The following is a 19,456-nucleotide window of genomic DNA, read 5'->3' as shown; positions in this document are numbered from 1 at the left end:
AATCTCAGGGTCAACTCATGATGACTGCCATTTCTCCCTATTAACTAGGAACACGGAAATAGAAAATCTGAACCTACCCGCCCCCTATACTCTGTCAACACTTAAATCAATTTCTATGCATTATATTGGGATTTTCACTGGCGTAACATTTAATCACATATCCAGATAAGTAACACTCATAACAGATGTACGGTCTTTGATTTCTTCTTTCACAACTCATAATGTCTTTGACCCAGAGATACAGGCATTCTACTGTTTGTACTTAATTTAAATAATTGAGTATTGAGAATAGGATCTATTTTGTTCATCACATTTTCTATTCATAAATAACATCAGAAAAGTAAGATTTTTCTTGTTTTTACCTTCGGTACTGATACCTAAAATTTATTGTATTTTTTCAGTTGGTAAATATCTGTAAAATTCTTAGTAGAGGGGAAATTTTCACTTATTTTACTCTTCATTTAGGGATGAAAGTAAGAACATTCTCAAAGAGAAGGACTCCTCTATAATGTTTCAGTCTCTGATATTTTATAATGCTTTTCAAAGAACTCTATTTAGACTCCATTTCCTGCACAGAGAAATCATCAGGAATGGATAAGAATTCAGTATCTGACTAACATGATGACATGATGCTTGAGGTATGTCAGTAAACTTTTGTGAGCGAAAGTTAATTTTCTTGGGACTTCAGCATAATACTAGAAAAATAAATTTCTATTTTGTTGTGCTGTTTAGTATCACATAAGTGAAAGCCTGTACTTACAGGTACCATATGCAGGCTCCCACTGCAATGACATCATCTGGAACTTCTCTTCATCTGTCTCCACATCCAGACTGGAAAGATACTGCTTCACTTTTCTTGCCATTTGGGCATCTTCATAAAGCTTCTTGGCATTAAGCAGAGAGCTACGGCGTGCCCTCTTTTTGTGACCACCTCCCTGAACATCCAGCATGTTTGAATTTGTGCTGCCTTGACTCAGTGACCTATAAGATGAAGATCACAATGGACTATAAAGATGAGAATTAAGTATGGCAGACTGAAGATTAAAAGAATTCTGTTCTGTTAATACGATTGCATGCTGATGCAAATGAGTTAAAAGATGAAAAGCATTAATGCAAAGTAATATGTCACACATGGCAATGTTCTGAGTTTTAAGATTCAGCAAAGTGAAGAACTCAAAAGGATAAGTTGACAATCCCCCACAAAGCAACAAATTCCATCAGACTTATGTTTGGTGCCTTCCAACCCATAGGACAATTGTGACAACTGAAAGCATTCCTTGGCCCTGTGGCCATCCACACTCTGAAGATATGTCAAGAGCCTAACTGGGCAAGTGCACCCTGAGCCAGATCTCTGCACCAGGGTTCTTCGGCACGGGAGTTTCTAGAGCAGCTCTGGTTGAATGTGCTGCTTTGGACGTGCTACTGCCATCATCATTTCTGTGTACAGCAGACCTACTCTGAGCACGCTCCAATGTTACCTGTAACCAGATTTTGGCCAAACTTTAAAGAGAACAACCAATAAGAAAAATAACACCAGTTATAGTCAAGTCAATATAGTCAGAGATCAGAAATAGCAGTAAAAAGCTATTCAACGTTTCCACTCACATATGAATTGGTGAGGCAACATGTGACCTCTAGGGCTGGGGATATGGGATCTTTCTTCGTAGTGCCTCTAAATGTGATGGAACTACAAGCTGGGTAGGAATTACTACAATTCAAACAAGCTAATAAAGTTTCACATACAACTCTACTCTTTTCAGCAAGCTTTCTTCTACAATAACTATATCTAGAACCACTGGAAAACAGGAATTGCAATGCTATTTGTCCTTTGTAACAAAGATAGCAAACTCAAGGTTCTAGATGATTTTTATTTTAAAGGCAGTTGCCGTTCTAAAATAATAAAGGTATCTATGGGTTTTCAATGTTAGCCTCCCAATTACCCAAAGATATTAAAAATTGGACCACAATCATATAATGTTTTTTCCGTGTTCATATAGCCCATTTTAAAAACACACTAAAATCCTAATATTTTCACTTCAGATTAAGTGAAATAAAGCTGTAAAAAATGTTATTTTTCTTTCACAATTTTAAGATCTTTAAAAGACTGTCTTACAGTGGATGGAAACTTGGAATTGTTACTGGTCAGGCAGAAACTGTGACATGTTTGTTGCTACTTACACAGCAGAAATTTCAAAATCTGCAGAATAGTTTGGAAAAAATCCAACAGCATTAGTGAATACTCCCTTAACCTTCAGGAACCAAAGGATTATAAGGCTGTAGCGACTCTAAAGTTCAATAAGATTCCTGAATCAAGTGTCAAAAGGAAGCTAGCCCTGAATATTTGCAAAGCCAGCCTAAGAGCCCAGCATCAGCAGCTTTTTGTTCTTTTACGGCTTGTTTAAAGAAATGTGGCATTACCTAGGGCTCTGATGGCACAAAAGGCAACACTGTGCATGGGAAAAAAACCCAGAAACTAACAACTCTAAAAGTGATTCAGAAGATTCATATTCTGAATAGCAAAAAGCTTTAGAAAGACCTAAACCAATTTAATTTGCTTAATTTTTCCTTTTTATTAATGCAAAAAAAGGTGTTCTGTGACAAAAATACACATCTAATTTATATAAGAACTCTTAAGTAAAAAATTCTCAGTATTAAGAAGGCATTGCAGTGATTTTTCTTAGTGGTACATAAAATAGTAGTGGTCCTGACAACTGATGTTGTCTTAGATTTAAAGAAATGCAGTAAAATCAATTCCCAATATTTGAGTACAAATTTTAATACAAATATTTAATAATTTTACCTAAGTTGATATAAAAAGGTGCCTAGAAATCTAGGATACAGACAAAATTTCAATAAATGAAACACTGATAAATGACAAAGAAATGTCTTTTAATCTACTTTCAAAATGCCTTGATATAAAAAAGAAAATGTCCAGTGTCTGCAAACACCATACAATGCAATCAAATGTTGAATGAATAGTGAGTGTGTTACACAAGTCATTGAAACACCCCAAATACCCACTAAGATACAGTGTCCAAGTATTCTTCTTCATCACAGTAATGTTAGGAATCAATTTCTGTTTTCAATTAGAAGAACCAGAAAGACCAAGACATAAATGTACAGTATAGAAGAAAACACACAAGAAACACACAGAGAAGGGAAGAAGAAAGTAGAAGAACATTCAAGTTTACCAAGCTTCAACAGAAAACAAAAGACCACAAATAAGACAAGACTCAAAGTGGCTCACAAAAAACCCTTCATATATGTATTATAAAAGCATCTAACTTCATGATTCACTGTAATCTTAAAACAGCAATTCTTATTTAATCCATTCATCCACAAAACCCATCTTTTCCTTCAACTGAAATTGAGAAGACTAGATATATGCCTTACAAGATACCTAACGAGCTATGACAGATCTGTGAGTGGAGATCTGAAACTGCTTGAAAAACAAAAGGTGCCGTTTTCTGAATCTATTTCAGTTTAAAGAGAGGTAAGGGAGCCTTTAATTAAAAGTGGTAGGAATTTAAAATAAAATTCTATCAATGCTGTATATCTCATAGTATTAGTGGATCTGAGAAATTAAAATAATCTTCTCTTTCAATTATTTACTATCTCAATTCTATAGTATAGTTTGGATAAAGGCTATAGCTGATGGAAAACGTACCGTTTATAAACAACTTTCTTATCCATTTTAATTCACTTAAATATTTATTTTTATAAACATGGCATGTGAATAAAATGGTGTGGACTCTGGAATCAGACTATCACCAATAATGAATTAGAATCCACTATAGTGAGCTCTAGGAATTAGGACAATTCTGTCTTCCCCAACTGTACCATGGGAATACCAGTATCTATTTCACAGAGCAGCTACAGAATTCAATAATTCATATAGAGTGCTTAGAAAAGTATATAGGAAGCACACAACAATATATGCTATCATCATCATAAAACTGACCCGCTAAATTAAAATCTAAAGGAACTTACGGGATGTCAATAATGGAAAAGTAAAGGGAGAAAAAAGCTAGTTCTGTCACTATTTTCTCCTTGTTAGCAAAAGGCATTTGGTCAGGAATGTAGGTTGACAGGGTTAATAGAACACATGCTACTTTACGTGCGTGCATTAATGAAGAGGATGCAGGATGCGTTAAGAGCTGAGCAACCTTCATCCCAGGTGCATTCATCTCTACACTTACCCCAGACTCCGCCACCTCTTCTTCCTGTAAGCAAGAGCCACAAACATTGAAGCGTGTGTTTGAATAGGAAAGCACAGAAAAAAGACAACAGTTGAAAGTCAGAGAAACTATGGAGACAGAACAGAACAGAAAAATTTTACTAGAAAAAAATGGTAGCTTAACAGTAAAATGACTTTAATGGAATACAAGGTGGTAAAATGAATTATGACATGTACTGAAGGCCAAAAAACTCCACAATATTTAAAAGTGTGCTTTTAGACCAATTATGTTTTTAATACCTAATTAATTTAGAGGCTTATGTTAACAACAAGCTTAACGGAAAATATTTATTACAAGTTTCCAGGGAAACTTTTAAGTGCAGAAATTTCTCTGACAATGTATTTGTTCAAGAAATTTTGAACAAAGCCAACTTAAAATGTAAGTATTAATATATCATGAAAATCTTTATGATCCTGTATCTCCTTATACTATAATTGGGCTGAATCAAGATTCTTTATAACATTTTTATTCTCATTTTTTTGGCACTTTCCTCTCTACCACCTGATCGGTCTGAGCATATCCCAGGCTTGTACCCAATAAGCTTCAGCTGTGGCCAGCCCCAAATCTGTTTTTTCAGTCAGCACACTGACTACTGTTGTGTTACTTTGTCCACACTATATAATATATATCACCAAAATGGCCAAATATTTGCTTTAAGAAAGCTACACGTTTCAGTACTAGCTGACAAAATCAATTTATGAAAAGCTCAGTCTAATCTAACTATAAATGCTTTATTTTTTCCTATACTGTATTCTACTCTAGGCTAGGCCATTCAAGGGAACAGTCAAGTTTACTGATTTTCTCCTTTGCTCATTTCTGAGACATAGCTGGCACCTAGAAAATTATCAACTGGTCTGGCAGGCTCACAAATTCATTCAGGAACCAGGCTGCTAAAATACATGAGTAGACGAATGTCTGTGTAAGGTAACAGGGAGTGGTGGAGCCACTGTACAGGGACATATAACAAAAACAAAAACTCAGAAACAAAGAAACAAACAAATCCTCCAGGTTTGCTTTGGTCCCTGGTTCTTAAGTCTTCTGCTTCTACGCTGCTGAGCAATGGCACCTCTCATTACATGAAGTGATTCTCAGGGGCAAAAGTGGGCAACTGGGTAGGGATGAGGAGATATGACACACTCCTTCCTTCATACTTTGAAGAATTTCTAAACTAGAGCAACCATCAGGTCAACTACTCCTAAAAATGGACTCCTGAACTGTGGTTTAAACAAAACAAAAATTAAGAAAACAATCCTGACATATGCTGATTCTATCTGGTTACAACAACTCCATGTCTAACTTTTTGTTTCCTTAGCAGACTGTATTTCTTTTAAGCCACTGAAATTGTGTCTTCTCTGGCAAACATTTTGTTTTTAAAGTCCTTAGGTACTGAAGCTATACACACAGGCCCAGAAGAAAATCAGATAAAAAATTAAAACCCTAGTATCTTTTCATCCTAAAAATTACTAGGAAAAATAATTTAAGTTTTATATAATTTGAGGAGGCATTTATTACTACATGAAAGGTGAATTTTAAAAAGCATTCATAGAAGATCAGGTTAATAGTGAACACAGTATTTTCATTTTTATTAACGATACAGCATCCTTAAATCTGCACTTTCTAAACTGCTGAAGAATTTACATAAGCACCATGACTTGAGACAAAGGAATATATTTTAGAAGAATAAAGCAGAACTTATATAGATATGGAACTTTAAAAATATTCGATAAAAATCAAAGACATGCAGACTAATACTTCACATATTTAGTTAGAACCAGATGAAAGTGTCTGTTTCCTCTGACAACTTCAGTAAAGATCAGCAACTTACTTATATTTAAGTTAGATGACATTTTAAGTAACAATAACAATACAGAACTATCTATGTACTCAAAAAAATTAATAGAGAAGTAGGGTTCAAATCTCAGTAATTTATGTCATCCTGGACACATTATCTAATTGCTCTGAGCTTCAGTTTCTTCATATGTAAAGGGCAGGCCAATACTACCAACCTTTAAAGGTTTTTATAATACACTATTATTTGAGATTGACATCTATAAAGCACTTAATACAGTGCACAATAAAAGGCAGATGGTCAATAAATGAAAAAGATCACTTTCAATGCCACTCTGTAACACTTACACACTTCAATGCCATACCTCTGTCGGAACATCATAGCTGGGTCCATGTTAGCAGAAGTCATTCGAACAACCTGACGAATTTCCTTGGCAATCATTCTGAGTTTCTCAAAATTTACCAAACCATCAACTTTGGAATCATTTCCTACAGAATAAAAGTAATTTTTTTAACTCCCCAAATTAAAATATCCATATAAAGGTAGCAGAAGTCAAGTCATTATTCCTGGAGGCACAAATCAGAACCTTTATCAAACTGCCACTTTTGGTTTTAAGAATTGATAAACCCATATATGGTTTAATCCTGCTCCCAAGGAATGACCTAATAGGAGGAATTCTATTCCAATGGAAATAATGATTACGAATATTGGAAAGTGATAAACTGTGCATAGCTTCTAAAAGCCATTTCTTCATTGCATTGCAGGCACACCTAGTAAAAACTGCAGCCCCTCAATTCTAGCTCTCCAGATGCTTGGCTCACTCAGGCAGGTACCTGCATCTATTTTTTTGGCCGCAAAGTTAATAAGCACTTGAAAACTTAGGTTTCCACCAGGGGTCATAAAGAGTGACCTTTGGGCTTACCTAGTCCAGTATGGTTGCTACGGTTTACAATGATTTAAAAAATTGTAAAATGATTTGTCGACACTTAAGAAGTGGAAGGCATGCCATGAAAATAAGAATTTCTGCGTTATGTGGAAGAAAAAGAGAGCGGAATGTATGTGGGGGATTAAATAATAGTACGTCTGTTTTCCAAGTGGTAATAATTAGTTAAAATTAAGAGAGGGATGGCTCATAGGGACAGACATCTTCAAGTCTACCATGCACATGCCCTTCCCCAGAATTTGAATTTACAATCATGACTTTAACCATTAAATACAAATTTGCTTGTTCATAAGTTGCATAATTTTTGTTTGTTTTATTAAGTAGTTCTCTGAGAAAAAAATTCACACAACTTTCAAAATGGTCTACTTTTCTTTGACAAGAACAGGAATGACACCAGACTTAACCCACATGTGGGCTTATGCAGTTCAAACCACAAGGCAAAAAATTATATGTTCAAAGGGTAATCTAACTGTCTTTTTTCCACACCTGTCTTTAACACTTGGTGTGACCCTATTTATTTCCCATGGTGGGCCCTGAGGTGTCCCTGCGGAACAGCAAGTCCCTGAAGCCAAGATGGAAAAAGACATGGGTCTGAACACACGTGGGCTCCCTTTTTGTAGTAAATGGTACCTAGCTATTGGACATATAAACTGTTCAGGGTCTCAAAATGAGATGGAAACAAAATGACAACGCAAAATACTTTCAAGTCATATAAACATGTTTTGAGGGAACATGTAAAGAAATATATATTTAAAGCCTCTAGTAATATTTTCTTAAGAAAAAGAAGTAATAATGAAATTAGGGGCAGTATAATTAGTTAATTGGTACAACACACCTGATGAGAACAGTTCGAAAAGTTCAACAAAAATAGAAGAAATACGCTGAGTCATAAAAAAAGCTGTCGAGGCAGTGAGGGTCTGAAGAAATAATGAGGACGTGTGGCAAGTCGAGCATTTCCAGTGCTCCACCTACAGGCCTCTGCTGATTTCAGAAAAGTGATCCTGAACTGCAAAACTGAGCAGTGCCACCCTGACTTCTGAAGTTAGGGAAGAACTGAAGTCTAGATAAATCTTCAATTCTTTGGGTTGGGGTCTTTAAAGAGATACACACACACACACACACACACACACAGACATACACACACACAGAGACACAGACACAGACATACACACAGACACACACACAGAGACACACAGACACACAGAGACACCACACACACACACACACACACACACACACACACACACACACACACACACACACACACACACACACACACACACGTATATCCTGGAACTAAAGGTTAACGAAATGTAGACTGGATAAAAGTTCAGTGTTACATTATCTCAAAATGTGAAAATGGTTTAAAGTGATTTTTGCGTTGCTAGCACTCCTAGCTGCCTGGCAGATTCAAGTTTTAATTCTCTTTGGAGAAAGAGAATATTGTCTGAAACCCTAGATTATTTCTGTAATTTTTTTTATATACAACATCCATTTGGCCAAAAATAACCAGGTACATTTGGTGAAAATTTAACATGATTGAAATGCAAGGGGAAAAAAAAAAGACAACACAAAGACTCATTAAAAAAAAAACACACACCTAGATTACGGAGTTACTAGAGACAGACATTAAAGTAACTGGTGAATATGTGCAAGGTTATAAAAAACAACACTGACAACTCTGGTAGAAAACATGAAGATAAAAAATGAATTTAAAATTTAAGTCTGGGGGGAAAGCCCAATAACTGAAATAAGGAATATGTTGAATTTAACAGTAAGTCAGACATAGCTGAAGAAATAATTGAAAAACTGGTTATTAGGCTAGGAGAAAATTCCAGAATAAATAAAAATATCCAGGTGAGACAAAATCAAAGTGCTGTACACAGTCGTATAATAGCAAAACTAGAGAAAAACAGAGATAGAGAGGAGAGAATATTTTCAAGCAGCTATTAAAGAGGGTAGATTACTGTCAAAGGAACAACAAACAAGACTGACAGCTGACTTCTAAAAATTAACAGTGGAAGTCAGGAGATAATTTTGTTGTCTTAAAATGTTGAAAGATAACTGCCAATCAAAATTGTGCCTTAAGAATGAATATTAATTAAAGACATTTTTTCAGATAAACAAAAACTAAGATCTTATCACCAGTAGACTTGCACATAAGAAAATAATAATCAGTGTTCTTACAGGGAGAAAAGTCCTCAACCATAGGCAAACTCTAAAATTCAAGAAGGGGAAAAAACAGTAATAATATCATCACACTAAATAAATATCTACTTTACTAACCAATATTAGTACCAAGTGGGATTTTAAGGCATGGCAACAACTGTATATAAATCGAGAGGTGATAGAATGGGTATTTGAATGGTCTAAGTTCTTGCACTGCCTGACACACAGAAAAGTACTAATGGATACTACTCAAATTAGTATAAGTATCAATGTTGTAATGTATAGTGTAACACTAGAAAATTAGCAACATAGTGTGTAGTCAGCAAGTTAATGGGGCTGACTCAGTGGACATGAGTCTGAGCAAGCTCCAGGGTTTGGTGATAGACAGGGAAGCCTGGCATGCTGCAGTCCATGGGGTCAAAGAGTCAGACACAACTGAGTGACTGAACTGAGACTACATGGCAAAAGACTAACGAATTAGGTTTTTAAAACTCAAAACGTGTTGTTCATCGGAAGATAATCTTAAGAGAGCCAAAGGCAACTCATACTATATATATACACACATATAGGACTTACACAAAATCCTTAAAAGGTGTATTAGAGAAAAAGAACCTTATGAAATATAAGAAGAAATTGAACTGAATGGGTAAAAGAGGACAAATAAATATACAGAAGGGTGTCCAGCCATATTAGTAATCAGAGAAATGAACATTAAATCACATCAAGATATAATTACACACCTACTGAAATGGGTAGAAATAAAAAGAATGATTGACCAGGTACTGGAGACAGCAAGGAACAATAAGAATGTTCGTGTCACTGCCAGTGTTCCACTTTAGTGGATTAACACCAAACTGTCTCCCAAAGTTGATTGTATGAATAGTCATAAATTTCACTGTTAATTATATTGAACAAAAATGCATGTGTACTACGAGATATGTGAAAGAATATTCACAGCAGCATTATCTGTAACGAGTAAACAGTGGAAACTGTCAAATGCTCATCAACAGATTGAATGAATCCACTGTATTGCATTTATGTAATGCAATGTTAAATAGTTTTGAATAATGAATTACAATTGCACTCAAAAACATGCAAGAATCTCATCACACAAGTCTAATGTTCACCAAAATAATCCAGAAGCCAAACCAAAAACTAAAAAAACAAATGTACTCTGTGGACATATAAAGCTCACGAACAGGTAAAACCACCGTATTAGAAGTCGACACAAGTATCTTTGGGGAAGATAAAGGTGGTAACTGGAAAGGGGGCACAAGTGGGGCTGCTGGGAGGGAGGCAATGTTTTTCTTGACTGGGTGTTGGTTACCTGGGTGTTTGCTTTGTCATAATCCATTAAGTTGTTCACTTGTTTGCGGTACTTTTCTGTATGTGTTCAGTAACTAAAAAAAGAAGTTGGGAGTCTGATCTTGGTTATGTGTGAACTGCACTGGGTAAACACCGACATCTGTTCTTATCAATAATGAGGGTTTTTCCTAAGATTTACTACATTTAATTGGGTAAAGCTTTTAGTGACTTATAATCAATAGACTAAAAAATATATTAAATACATTATAATTCTGTAGAATTAGCTGAAGTTAAGCATGCTAATTTTCAAGTAACTTTCAAATACCTTCGTGTAGAAATGTCATATCTTTCTTGACAACAGGAAACAGTGGAATAATTGGAGGCTGCACGCTTTGACTACTAAGAATATTTCTGTATTTTGCCATGTTTCTGGATGGATCAAAAAGGTCTTGCAGATCTTGGAAGTGTTTCTCATACTTGCTTGGTAACTTTTCCCAAGTACCTCTGAGTCGTGCTACAGATGCCAAGTTCAAACCACTGCCGAAGATGAAAATAAAAACATTAAAGAGAGGCTTGCAAGAGAGGCAGGACGCAGGTCAGGTTAAGTGGATAGAGCAATTTTTTTGAATGAAGCTAAAATAAGTAGACACATTTTATATAAACAGTAGAACCATAAAAATAAATAAATAAAAGGGACTCCTTGATCTTAAAACAAGAAAAACTTTCTTCAAAGGAACTACATTATGTGCCAATGGTTGTATATAGCCTTTTTTTAAGGGTGCATGTAAACGACAAATATGGTAAATCCATTAAACATACATTTAACTTAAAAATAAACTTCAAGCATCACAATGTTTTTGTATGTTTTACTTAGAAATAATTTTATGGAGACATTATTTATTTGAAAGTGGTATAAGTGATAACAAGTTCTATATAAATATAAGTGAGTCAAGTTCTGAGACTGAAAACCTCCTTTCTTTGAGATTTTGGCCATTCATGTCCCTGATTTCAATACTTCCATAGGTTTTAATCCTGTTGTCTGTCAGGCGTCTATTTACTCAATGTCTCTTTTGTTCTTGGCTACCTAACTTTTACCTATACCACAGAATTTAAAATGTTCTCTTGACTTATGATTTTAAACTGTGGAATTAGGATATCTTTGTTTCCTCTGTTTCTCAGAAATCATCTCAAAAACTATAAGAATGAAAAAGAGAAATGCAGACTTCATTTCCACCAAAACTTAAGAGATATGTGTAACTCCTAAACACATTAGAATGGCTATCAAAAACCAGTCAAGTCAAATCTAAGTATGCAAAATGCTGAAAAAGGAGGCCTGCCGCTGAAGATTTCAACGAAAGCTATAAACGATAGCACTCCAAAGCAGGTAACTTACTCCAAAGACAAAACCAGCAATCCCCTATTTGGAACAACAAAGCAGGGTCCATAGACTGATGGAATTAGGAAGGGGCTGGACTCTTGTTCTTCCCCAGGGAATGTCAGGAAAAGTAAGATTTAAAACAGTGTATGTGCAGTGATATAACATCTTGGCAAGAAGCAGTTTAATAGTGACACAAGACAGCAGAGAGAAACTGAGTTGTAAGCAGCCACAAAACTGTGTATCTCCATTTGCTGGAGAGAAGTTATGGGTAAAAAAAAAGTTCACATACAAGCTCTACTTCTGCTAGCCTGGAATACTTCCCTGGCTCTTCTCCCATGTGAATCTCCTGCAGGTAAGGTGGTATAGGAAAACTCACATCCTTCGAAAACAAAGAATGAATAAAGGAGCCATAACATGCTGCTATAAGGAAAAACACAGACCATAAAGAATCCGACAATAAAAACTGGAACTGACTAATGACCCTAATATCCATGATTCAAATGAATTAATAAAGTAAACAAAGAGCAATGAAGTGATATAAGAGTTTAGGGAAAATATCTATTGATTTAAAAAATTAACAAGTTCAGGAAAAACTGGAAGAAAAACCACAACTATCAGCAAAATGAAGGCAATACTGGAACCTACATAAAGAAAAATATACTGCTAAAATCTTGAGCAAGTATCTTAAAAGGACTGACAAAACCAATCAATGGAAATGGTCAGAGTTGACAAGAACGACAGAGAAAATGGGCTTCGCTGGTGGCTCGGATGGTAAAGACTCTGCCTGCAGTGAAGCAGACCTGGGTACAATCCCTGGGTCAGGAAGTTCCCCTGGAGAGGGAAACAGCACCCCACTCCAGTATTCTTGCCTGGAGAATCCCATGGACAGAGGAGCCTGGCGGGCTACAGTCCATGGGGTTGAAAAGAGTCGGACACGACTGAGTGACTAACACTTTCACTTTCTTTTCAGAGAAAAAATAATGGATATGGAAGACAAAGGCAATCTAAAATTTATATAATTGGTATCCTTGCAGCAGGAAACAAAAATAAGGGAACTGAAAAAAATCTTCAAAAGTACAATTTGAGAAAACCATCCAGGAACAAAAGAACTTAGTCTACAGAATAGGTACCACAGTTTCAGAGAACCTGACACAGAACTAAATGAGATGTAGAAACACCCATGTGAAGGTAAATGACTTCAGAGATAAGGGAATAAAATGAGAAGTAGACTCTGAAACCTGCACAACTATATGAAACACTAGCTGTAGAGCAATTATCTATGAGGCTCCCAAGAAATAACAAGTTAGAAAAGAACTTTAGAGCCAGATAAAGTGACAGCGAAGTTCAAAAGCAACAGAAAAATATTTTGAATATGCTTAGGATAAATCATTTCCAAAAGCACTTTTAAGAAATCACTAGAAAACAAAATCCAGTCAGGAGATAAGGGGAGAGAGTGATGTCAACATTATAGTGTCATAAGACATCCCTACCCCAACAACAAAAATTCAGCATCTATCCACGAACAGTGGGACCCCGAAGCATGGACCAAGGGACCGGAGAGGAGACTTACCCCCCAGTGTGCTGGGTAATAGGCAGGCAGATTTGGGTATGGGAGTGGGGAATCTAGAGGAGACTATGAAATGGTTCTGGCCCCTTTCAGCTATGGACTGGGAACATATGCAGAACACTGACTTGGGTGGTCACCTTCAGACAAGAGGGACTTCATGAAGTCCAGGTTTCCAGAGGAGAAGTTTGAGCACTCCGCTGAAGTAGACCAGAACAGAAGAGTGTGAGTGCAACGGGATAGGAACAGCTTGACTTTGTTGGCATCACTCCTCACCCAAGAAGCATTATTGTTGTTGTTCAGTTGCTTAGTCATGTCCGACTCTTTGCGACCCCATGACTGCAGCATGCCAGGCTTCCCTGTCCTTCACCACCTCCCGGAGCTTGCTCAAAATCATGTCCATAGAGTTGGTGATGCCATCCAACCATCTCATCCTCTGTCGGCCCTTCTCCTCCTGCCTTTGGTCTTTCCCAGCATTAGGGTCTTTTGTAATGAGCCAGCTCTTCTCATCAGGTGGCCAAATTATTGAAGCTTCAGCATCAGTCCCTCTGATGAATATTCAGGATGATTTTCCTTTAGGATTGACTGATTTGATCTTGCAGTCCAAGGGAGTCTCAAGAGTCTTCTCCAACACCACAGTTCAAAAGCATCAATTCTTTGGCACTCAGCCTTTTTTATGGTCCAAATCTCACAACTGTACATGACCACTGCAAAAACCATAGCTTTGACTATACGGGCCTTTGTCAGCAAAGTAATGTCTCTGCTTTCTAATATATTGTCTAGGTGTGTCATAGCTATTCTTCCAAGGAGCAAGCATCTTTTAATTTCATGGCTGCAGTCTCCATCTGCAGTGATTTTGGAGCCTAAGAAAATAAATTCTGTCACTGATTCCACGTTTCCTCTTCTATTTGCCATGAATTTGATGGAACTGGATGCCATCTTAGTTTTTTGAATGTTGAGTTTTAAAGCCCACTTTTTCACTCTCCTCTTTCACATTCATCAACAGGCTCTTTAGTTCCTCTTCACTTTCTGACATAAAAGTGATGTCATCTGCATATCTGAGGCTGTTGATCTTTCTCCCAGCAACCTTGATTCCAGCTTGTGCTTCATCCAGCCAGGTATTTCACGTGATATATTTTGCATATAAGTTAAATAAGCAGGGTGACAATACACGGCCCTGATGTGCTCCTTTCCCAATTTGGAACCAGTCTTTTGTTCCATGTCCGGTTCTAACTCTTGCTTCTTGACCTGCACACAGGTTTTGCAAGAGGCAGGTAAGGTGGTCTGGTAGTCCCATCTCTAAGAATTTTCTGGTATGTTGTGATCCACACAGTCAAAGGCTTTAGTGTAGTCAATGAAGCAGAAGCAGATGCTTTTCTGGAATTCTCTTCCTTTTTCTATGATCCAATGGAGGCTGGCAATTTGACCTCTGGTTCCTCTGCCTTTTCTAAATCCAGCTTGAACATCTGAAAGTTCACATACTGTTGAAGCCCAGCTTGGAGGATTTTGAGCATTATTTGCTAGAATGTGAAATGAGTGCAACTGTGTGGTAGTTTGCACATTCTTTGGCATTGCCCTTCTTTGGGACTGGAATGAAAACTGACCTTTTCCAGTCCTGTGGATACTGCTGAGTTTTCCAAATTTGCTGGCATATTGAGTGTAGCACTTTAATACCAGCATCTTTTAGGATTTCAAATAGTTCAGCTGGAATTCCATCACCTCCACTAGCTTTGTTCATAGTGATGCTTCCTAAGGCCCACTTAACTTTGCACTCCAAGACGGCTGGCTCTAGGTTAGTGATTCCCACCATTGTGGTTATCTGGGTCATTAGATCTTTTTAGTATAGTTCTTCTGTGTATTCTTGCCAGCTCTTTTAATAGCTTTTGCTTCTGTTATATCCGTACCATTTCTGTCCTTTATTGTGCCCATCTTAGCATGAAATGTACCCTTGATATCTCTGATTTTCTTGAAGAGATCTCTAGTCTTTCCCAGTCTATTGTTTTCCTTTATTTCTTTGCATTGTTCACTTACGAAGGCTTTCTTATCTCTCCTTGCTTCTCTTTGCAACTCTGCATTCAGATGGGTATATCACTCCTTTTCTCCTTTGCTTTTTGTGAAAGGCAAAGCAAAAGGCAAGGAAGCATAACTCAAGCCTAAACTAGATGGCTCTTGATCTCTCCGACAGGGGAAAGGGAGAGCAAGGTGGGAATGTCTGGCTGCTCAAGCCATGTGGGGTGTTGCTAAAGACACTCATTCTCTCTTCCAGCATCCAGAACACTAAAGTGGGAGCCCCATGAGTGGGAGGAGGGAACAGATCAGAAGAGTAGCATGTAAGATTCCAAAAGGATATTAAAGGAGTGAGGTTCCTGCTAACTGCCTCTGGATTCCAACAGGAAGCCCATCCAGAAGACACAGAAAGTGAGTGTTAGCTGCTCAGTTGTGTATGACTCTTTGCAACCCTAAGGACTGTAGGCCACCAGGCTCCTCTGTCCCTGGGATTCTCCAGGCAATAATACTGGTGTGGGTTGCCATTCACTTCTCCAGGGAATCTTCCTGATCCAGGAATTGAACCCAGGTCTCCTATTTCAGGCAGATTCTTCACCATCTAAGCCACCAGGGAAGCTCCCCAGGAGACACAGAAAAACCTCAATTGTAAATCCTCCTGATGTACCCAAGAGTAACTGCAGCTCACTGTGCTCAAACCCACACCTTCCACCCCTCTGATACTGGCTCCTGTGCAAGGTGCCAAAAGAAAGCTCTGGAAGAGAGGAAAAACATACAGAAAACAGGCTGGAGTCTGTGGGTGAAGAAGAAACCACAAATCTGAGCTGTAGCACTACCTTTAGGAAAATAAAAGAGACATACTGGCATTTGACATGGTACATCCTAGGATACAGAGAAAACATACAAGCTTCAGAATTCTGCCCAAGAGGGAACAAGAAGCCTGGAGCAGGTGTATCTACACAATGCCAGAGAGAAAGTCTCAGAATCTGTATTAGGAATGACAAAAGGATTTTTTTCTCCTGAAGGCAACTCATAAAAATTAGAGAAGATGAAAGCAATTTCAAATGCAGAAAAAGCAATGCAAAACTCCCTGAAACATGAAAAAACAAGGAAACATGACATCACCAAAAGTTCACAATGATCTTCCAGTAGTCAAAGACACGGCAATCCATAATTTACCTAATAAAGAATTTAAAATAGGTGTTTTAAGAAAACTCAATCAGCTATAAGAAAACAGAAAGATGAGTCAATGAAATCAGAAAAACAATACATAATCAAAATACAGACATCACAAGAAAGAACCGTGTGAGTACTCTGGAAAGGAAGAATTCAGTGAATGAAATGAAAAAAACTGCAATAGAGAGTAGCAACATCAAGTAGACCAAAGAGAAGGAAAAATCATAAATGATAGGAACTTTGAAATAACTCAGTGTGAGGAGGAAAAAAAGCATGAAAAAAAGAAAAAAATGAAGAAAGCCAATGAAGAGAAAAAAGAAAAAGAATGAAGAAAGTTGGGAAACCATTATGGAAGAAAACCCAAAACACCCAAGATACAAACCCCTGGGGTTCCAGAGGGAGAAGTGAGGAGAAAGAAGACCACTAAAGAGGCACAGCTGAGAAATCTCCAAACCCGGGAAGAGGCCTCGACATCCAAGTTCATGAACCTAACAGATGACCCCATTATTTCAATTCAAGACAACTTTCTCCAAGACACATTATAATAAAACTGTCAACATGAAAGAAAGAATTCTACAGGCACCAAGAGAAAAGAAGACTGTAACTTACAAGGGAACTCCCGTTAGACTACTAGTAGACTTTTCAGCAGAAAACTTACAAGCAGGAGAGTGGACTAACACACTCAAAGTGCAGAAAGGAAAAAATTATCAGTCAAGAGTACTCTATCTGGCAAAGTTATCCTAGAGAAACAGAAGACTTTCCCCGGAAATCAAGAGCTGAGAAGTTCATAATTACTAGATCTGCCTTATAAGAAATGCTAAAAGAAGTTCTTAAAATGAAATGACACTAATAATGTGAAAACATATGAAAATACACAACGCTCTGATAAACATAAGTATACAGTTAAGTTAAAAAATACTCTCAACAATGAAATATGATGTCATATTAACCACTGAACTAGAGAAAAAAGGTTAAATGACGAGAATATAAAAAACAACACTTGCTATTACAATCTGCAAATGAATACACTACATAAAAAGGCAAACTGTGACAATGAAAACATAAAAGAGGGGGTAGAGTTGGATGTGACTGGAATTTTATCAGTGTCAAACAGACTGTTACATCTCTAGCAGGTTTCATGTAGGTGTCATGGTAACTAACCACAAAGCAAAAACCCACAGTGGATTCACAAAAGGTGAAGAAAATAAAATCAGAGCATACCACCAGGAAAATCAGTTCACAAAGGAACACAGCAACAGAGTAAAGAAGAAAGAAGGGAATTATAGAACATCCAGGAAACAGTACGATGGCAGCAGGAAGCGCTTACATAGCAACAGCTGCTCTAAGACCCCCCAGCAATGCAGTGGGCAAGAATCCACCTGCCAGTGGCGGGGACTTGGATTTGATGACTGGTCTTCGAGGATTCCACATGCTGCACAGTGGCTGGGCCTCAGCACCACAAATACTGAGCCCACGCTCCAGAGTTGTGAGCCTCAGCCATTTAAATCTGCTTGCCCTCCCATGGGCTCCAACTATTGAGCCTGTGTGCTACAACTCTGAAACCCACGTGCCCAGAGCCTGTGCTCCGGAACAAGAGCAACCACAAGGAGAAGCCTACACACGGCAACAAAATGCAGCCCCCACATGCTGCAATCAGGGAAAGCCCGCAAGTAGCAGAGGAAACTAAGTCCAACCAAAAATAAATGAATAAATAATTTTTAAAAATTACTCTAAATGTCAGTGGACTGAATTTTCCAATCAAATGGCACAATTACTGGTAAATAAAAAAGGATCCAACTATATACTGCCTACTCAGCTCAGCCCAAAGGATACAATCCGGTTCAAAGTGAAAGGATGCAAAATTATATTCAACGCAAATGGAAACCAAAAGAGAAGACTGATTTATATCAGATAAAATAGACTTTAAGCCAAAAATGATAATTCGAGACAAAGAAGGTCATTACATACTGATAAAGGGGCCATCTCAGCAAGACATAACAAATGTAAATATGTATGCACTCAACAGCACAGCACCTAATTATCTTAAAGCAAATACCAACAGATCTGAAAGGAGAAAAAAACAATACAGCAGTAGCAAGGGACTTCAACACCACACTTTCAGCAATGCATCAATCACCCAGACAAAAATACCAACAAGGAATTGCTGTGGATTTCAGCCGTACTCTAGATCAATGGACCTATCGGATGCTGGAAAGGTTGAGGGCAAGAGGCCAAGGGGTCGACAGAGGATATGATTGGGTGGCATCACCGACTCAATGGCCATGAGTCTGAGCAAACTCCGGGAGACAGTGAAGGACAGGGAAGCCTGGCGTGCTGCAGTCCATGGGGTCACAAACAGTTGGACACAACTGAGTGACTGAACAACAGATACATAAAGGGTATTCCATTCAATAGCAGCAGAACACACATTCTTCTCAAGCACACACAGAACATCTTTCAGGTTAGGTCATGTAGGCCAAAAACAAGTCTCAGAAAATTTAAGAAGACTGAAATCATACCAACTACCTTTTCTGACCACAATTTGTGAACTAGTTAGTAACAGCAAGAGGAAAAGTAAAACATCTACAAATATATGGAAATTAAACAACACTCCCTTGAACAAACAACGGGTCAGAGAAATCAAAGGGGAAATTAAAATCTTGGGGATACTTCAAGAGCAGTTCCAGGACCTAAACTGATAATGAGCAGTTCCAGGACCTCAAATAAATTACTTAACGTATATAACAAGAAAAAGGAGAAACTAAGCCCATTTGAGAAATAACAAAAATCCAAGTAGAAATAAATAAAAGATCAGAAAAAAACAATAGAAAAGATCAATGAGACTAAGAAAAAGTTATAGGAAAAAATAAATAAAACTGACAATTCTTTG

At 37.4% G+C, this 19,456-nt stretch overlaps 1 protein-coding gene across 1 annotated transcript in view; it reads right to left on the bottom strand.

The window, feature by feature from the left end:
• Positions 1 to 19,456, bottom strand: part of RAPGEF6 (Rap guanine nucleotide exchange factor 6) — a 215,657-nt gene that overhangs the window by 14,630 nt on the left and 181,571 nt on the right. Inside the window, exons 21-24 of the mRNA XM_052644367.1 lie at positions 10,770 to 10,981; positions 6,392 to 6,515; positions 4,200 to 4,223; positions 761 to 981 (exon numbers count right to left, since the gene is read on the bottom strand). Of these exons, the coding sequence (XP_052500327.1) occupies positions 761 to 981; positions 4,200 to 4,223; positions 6,392 to 6,515; positions 10,770 to 10,981 (581 nt within the window). The remainder of the gene's footprint in view (positions 1 to 760; positions 982 to 4,199; positions 4,224 to 6,391; positions 6,516 to 10,769; positions 10,982 to 19,456) is intronic.

The sequence above is a fragment of the Budorcas taxicolor genome, chromosome 7 (genome assembly GCF_023091745.1).
Source record: "Budorcas taxicolor isolate Tak-1 chromosome 7, Takin1.1, whole genome shotgun sequence".
Taxonomy (NCBI): Eukaryota; Metazoa; Chordata; class Mammalia; order Artiodactyla; family Bovidae; genus Budorcas; species Budorcas taxicolor.
Note: the sequence above shows the minus strand (reverse complement) of the source record. Positions and strands in the feature narration are given on the sequence as shown.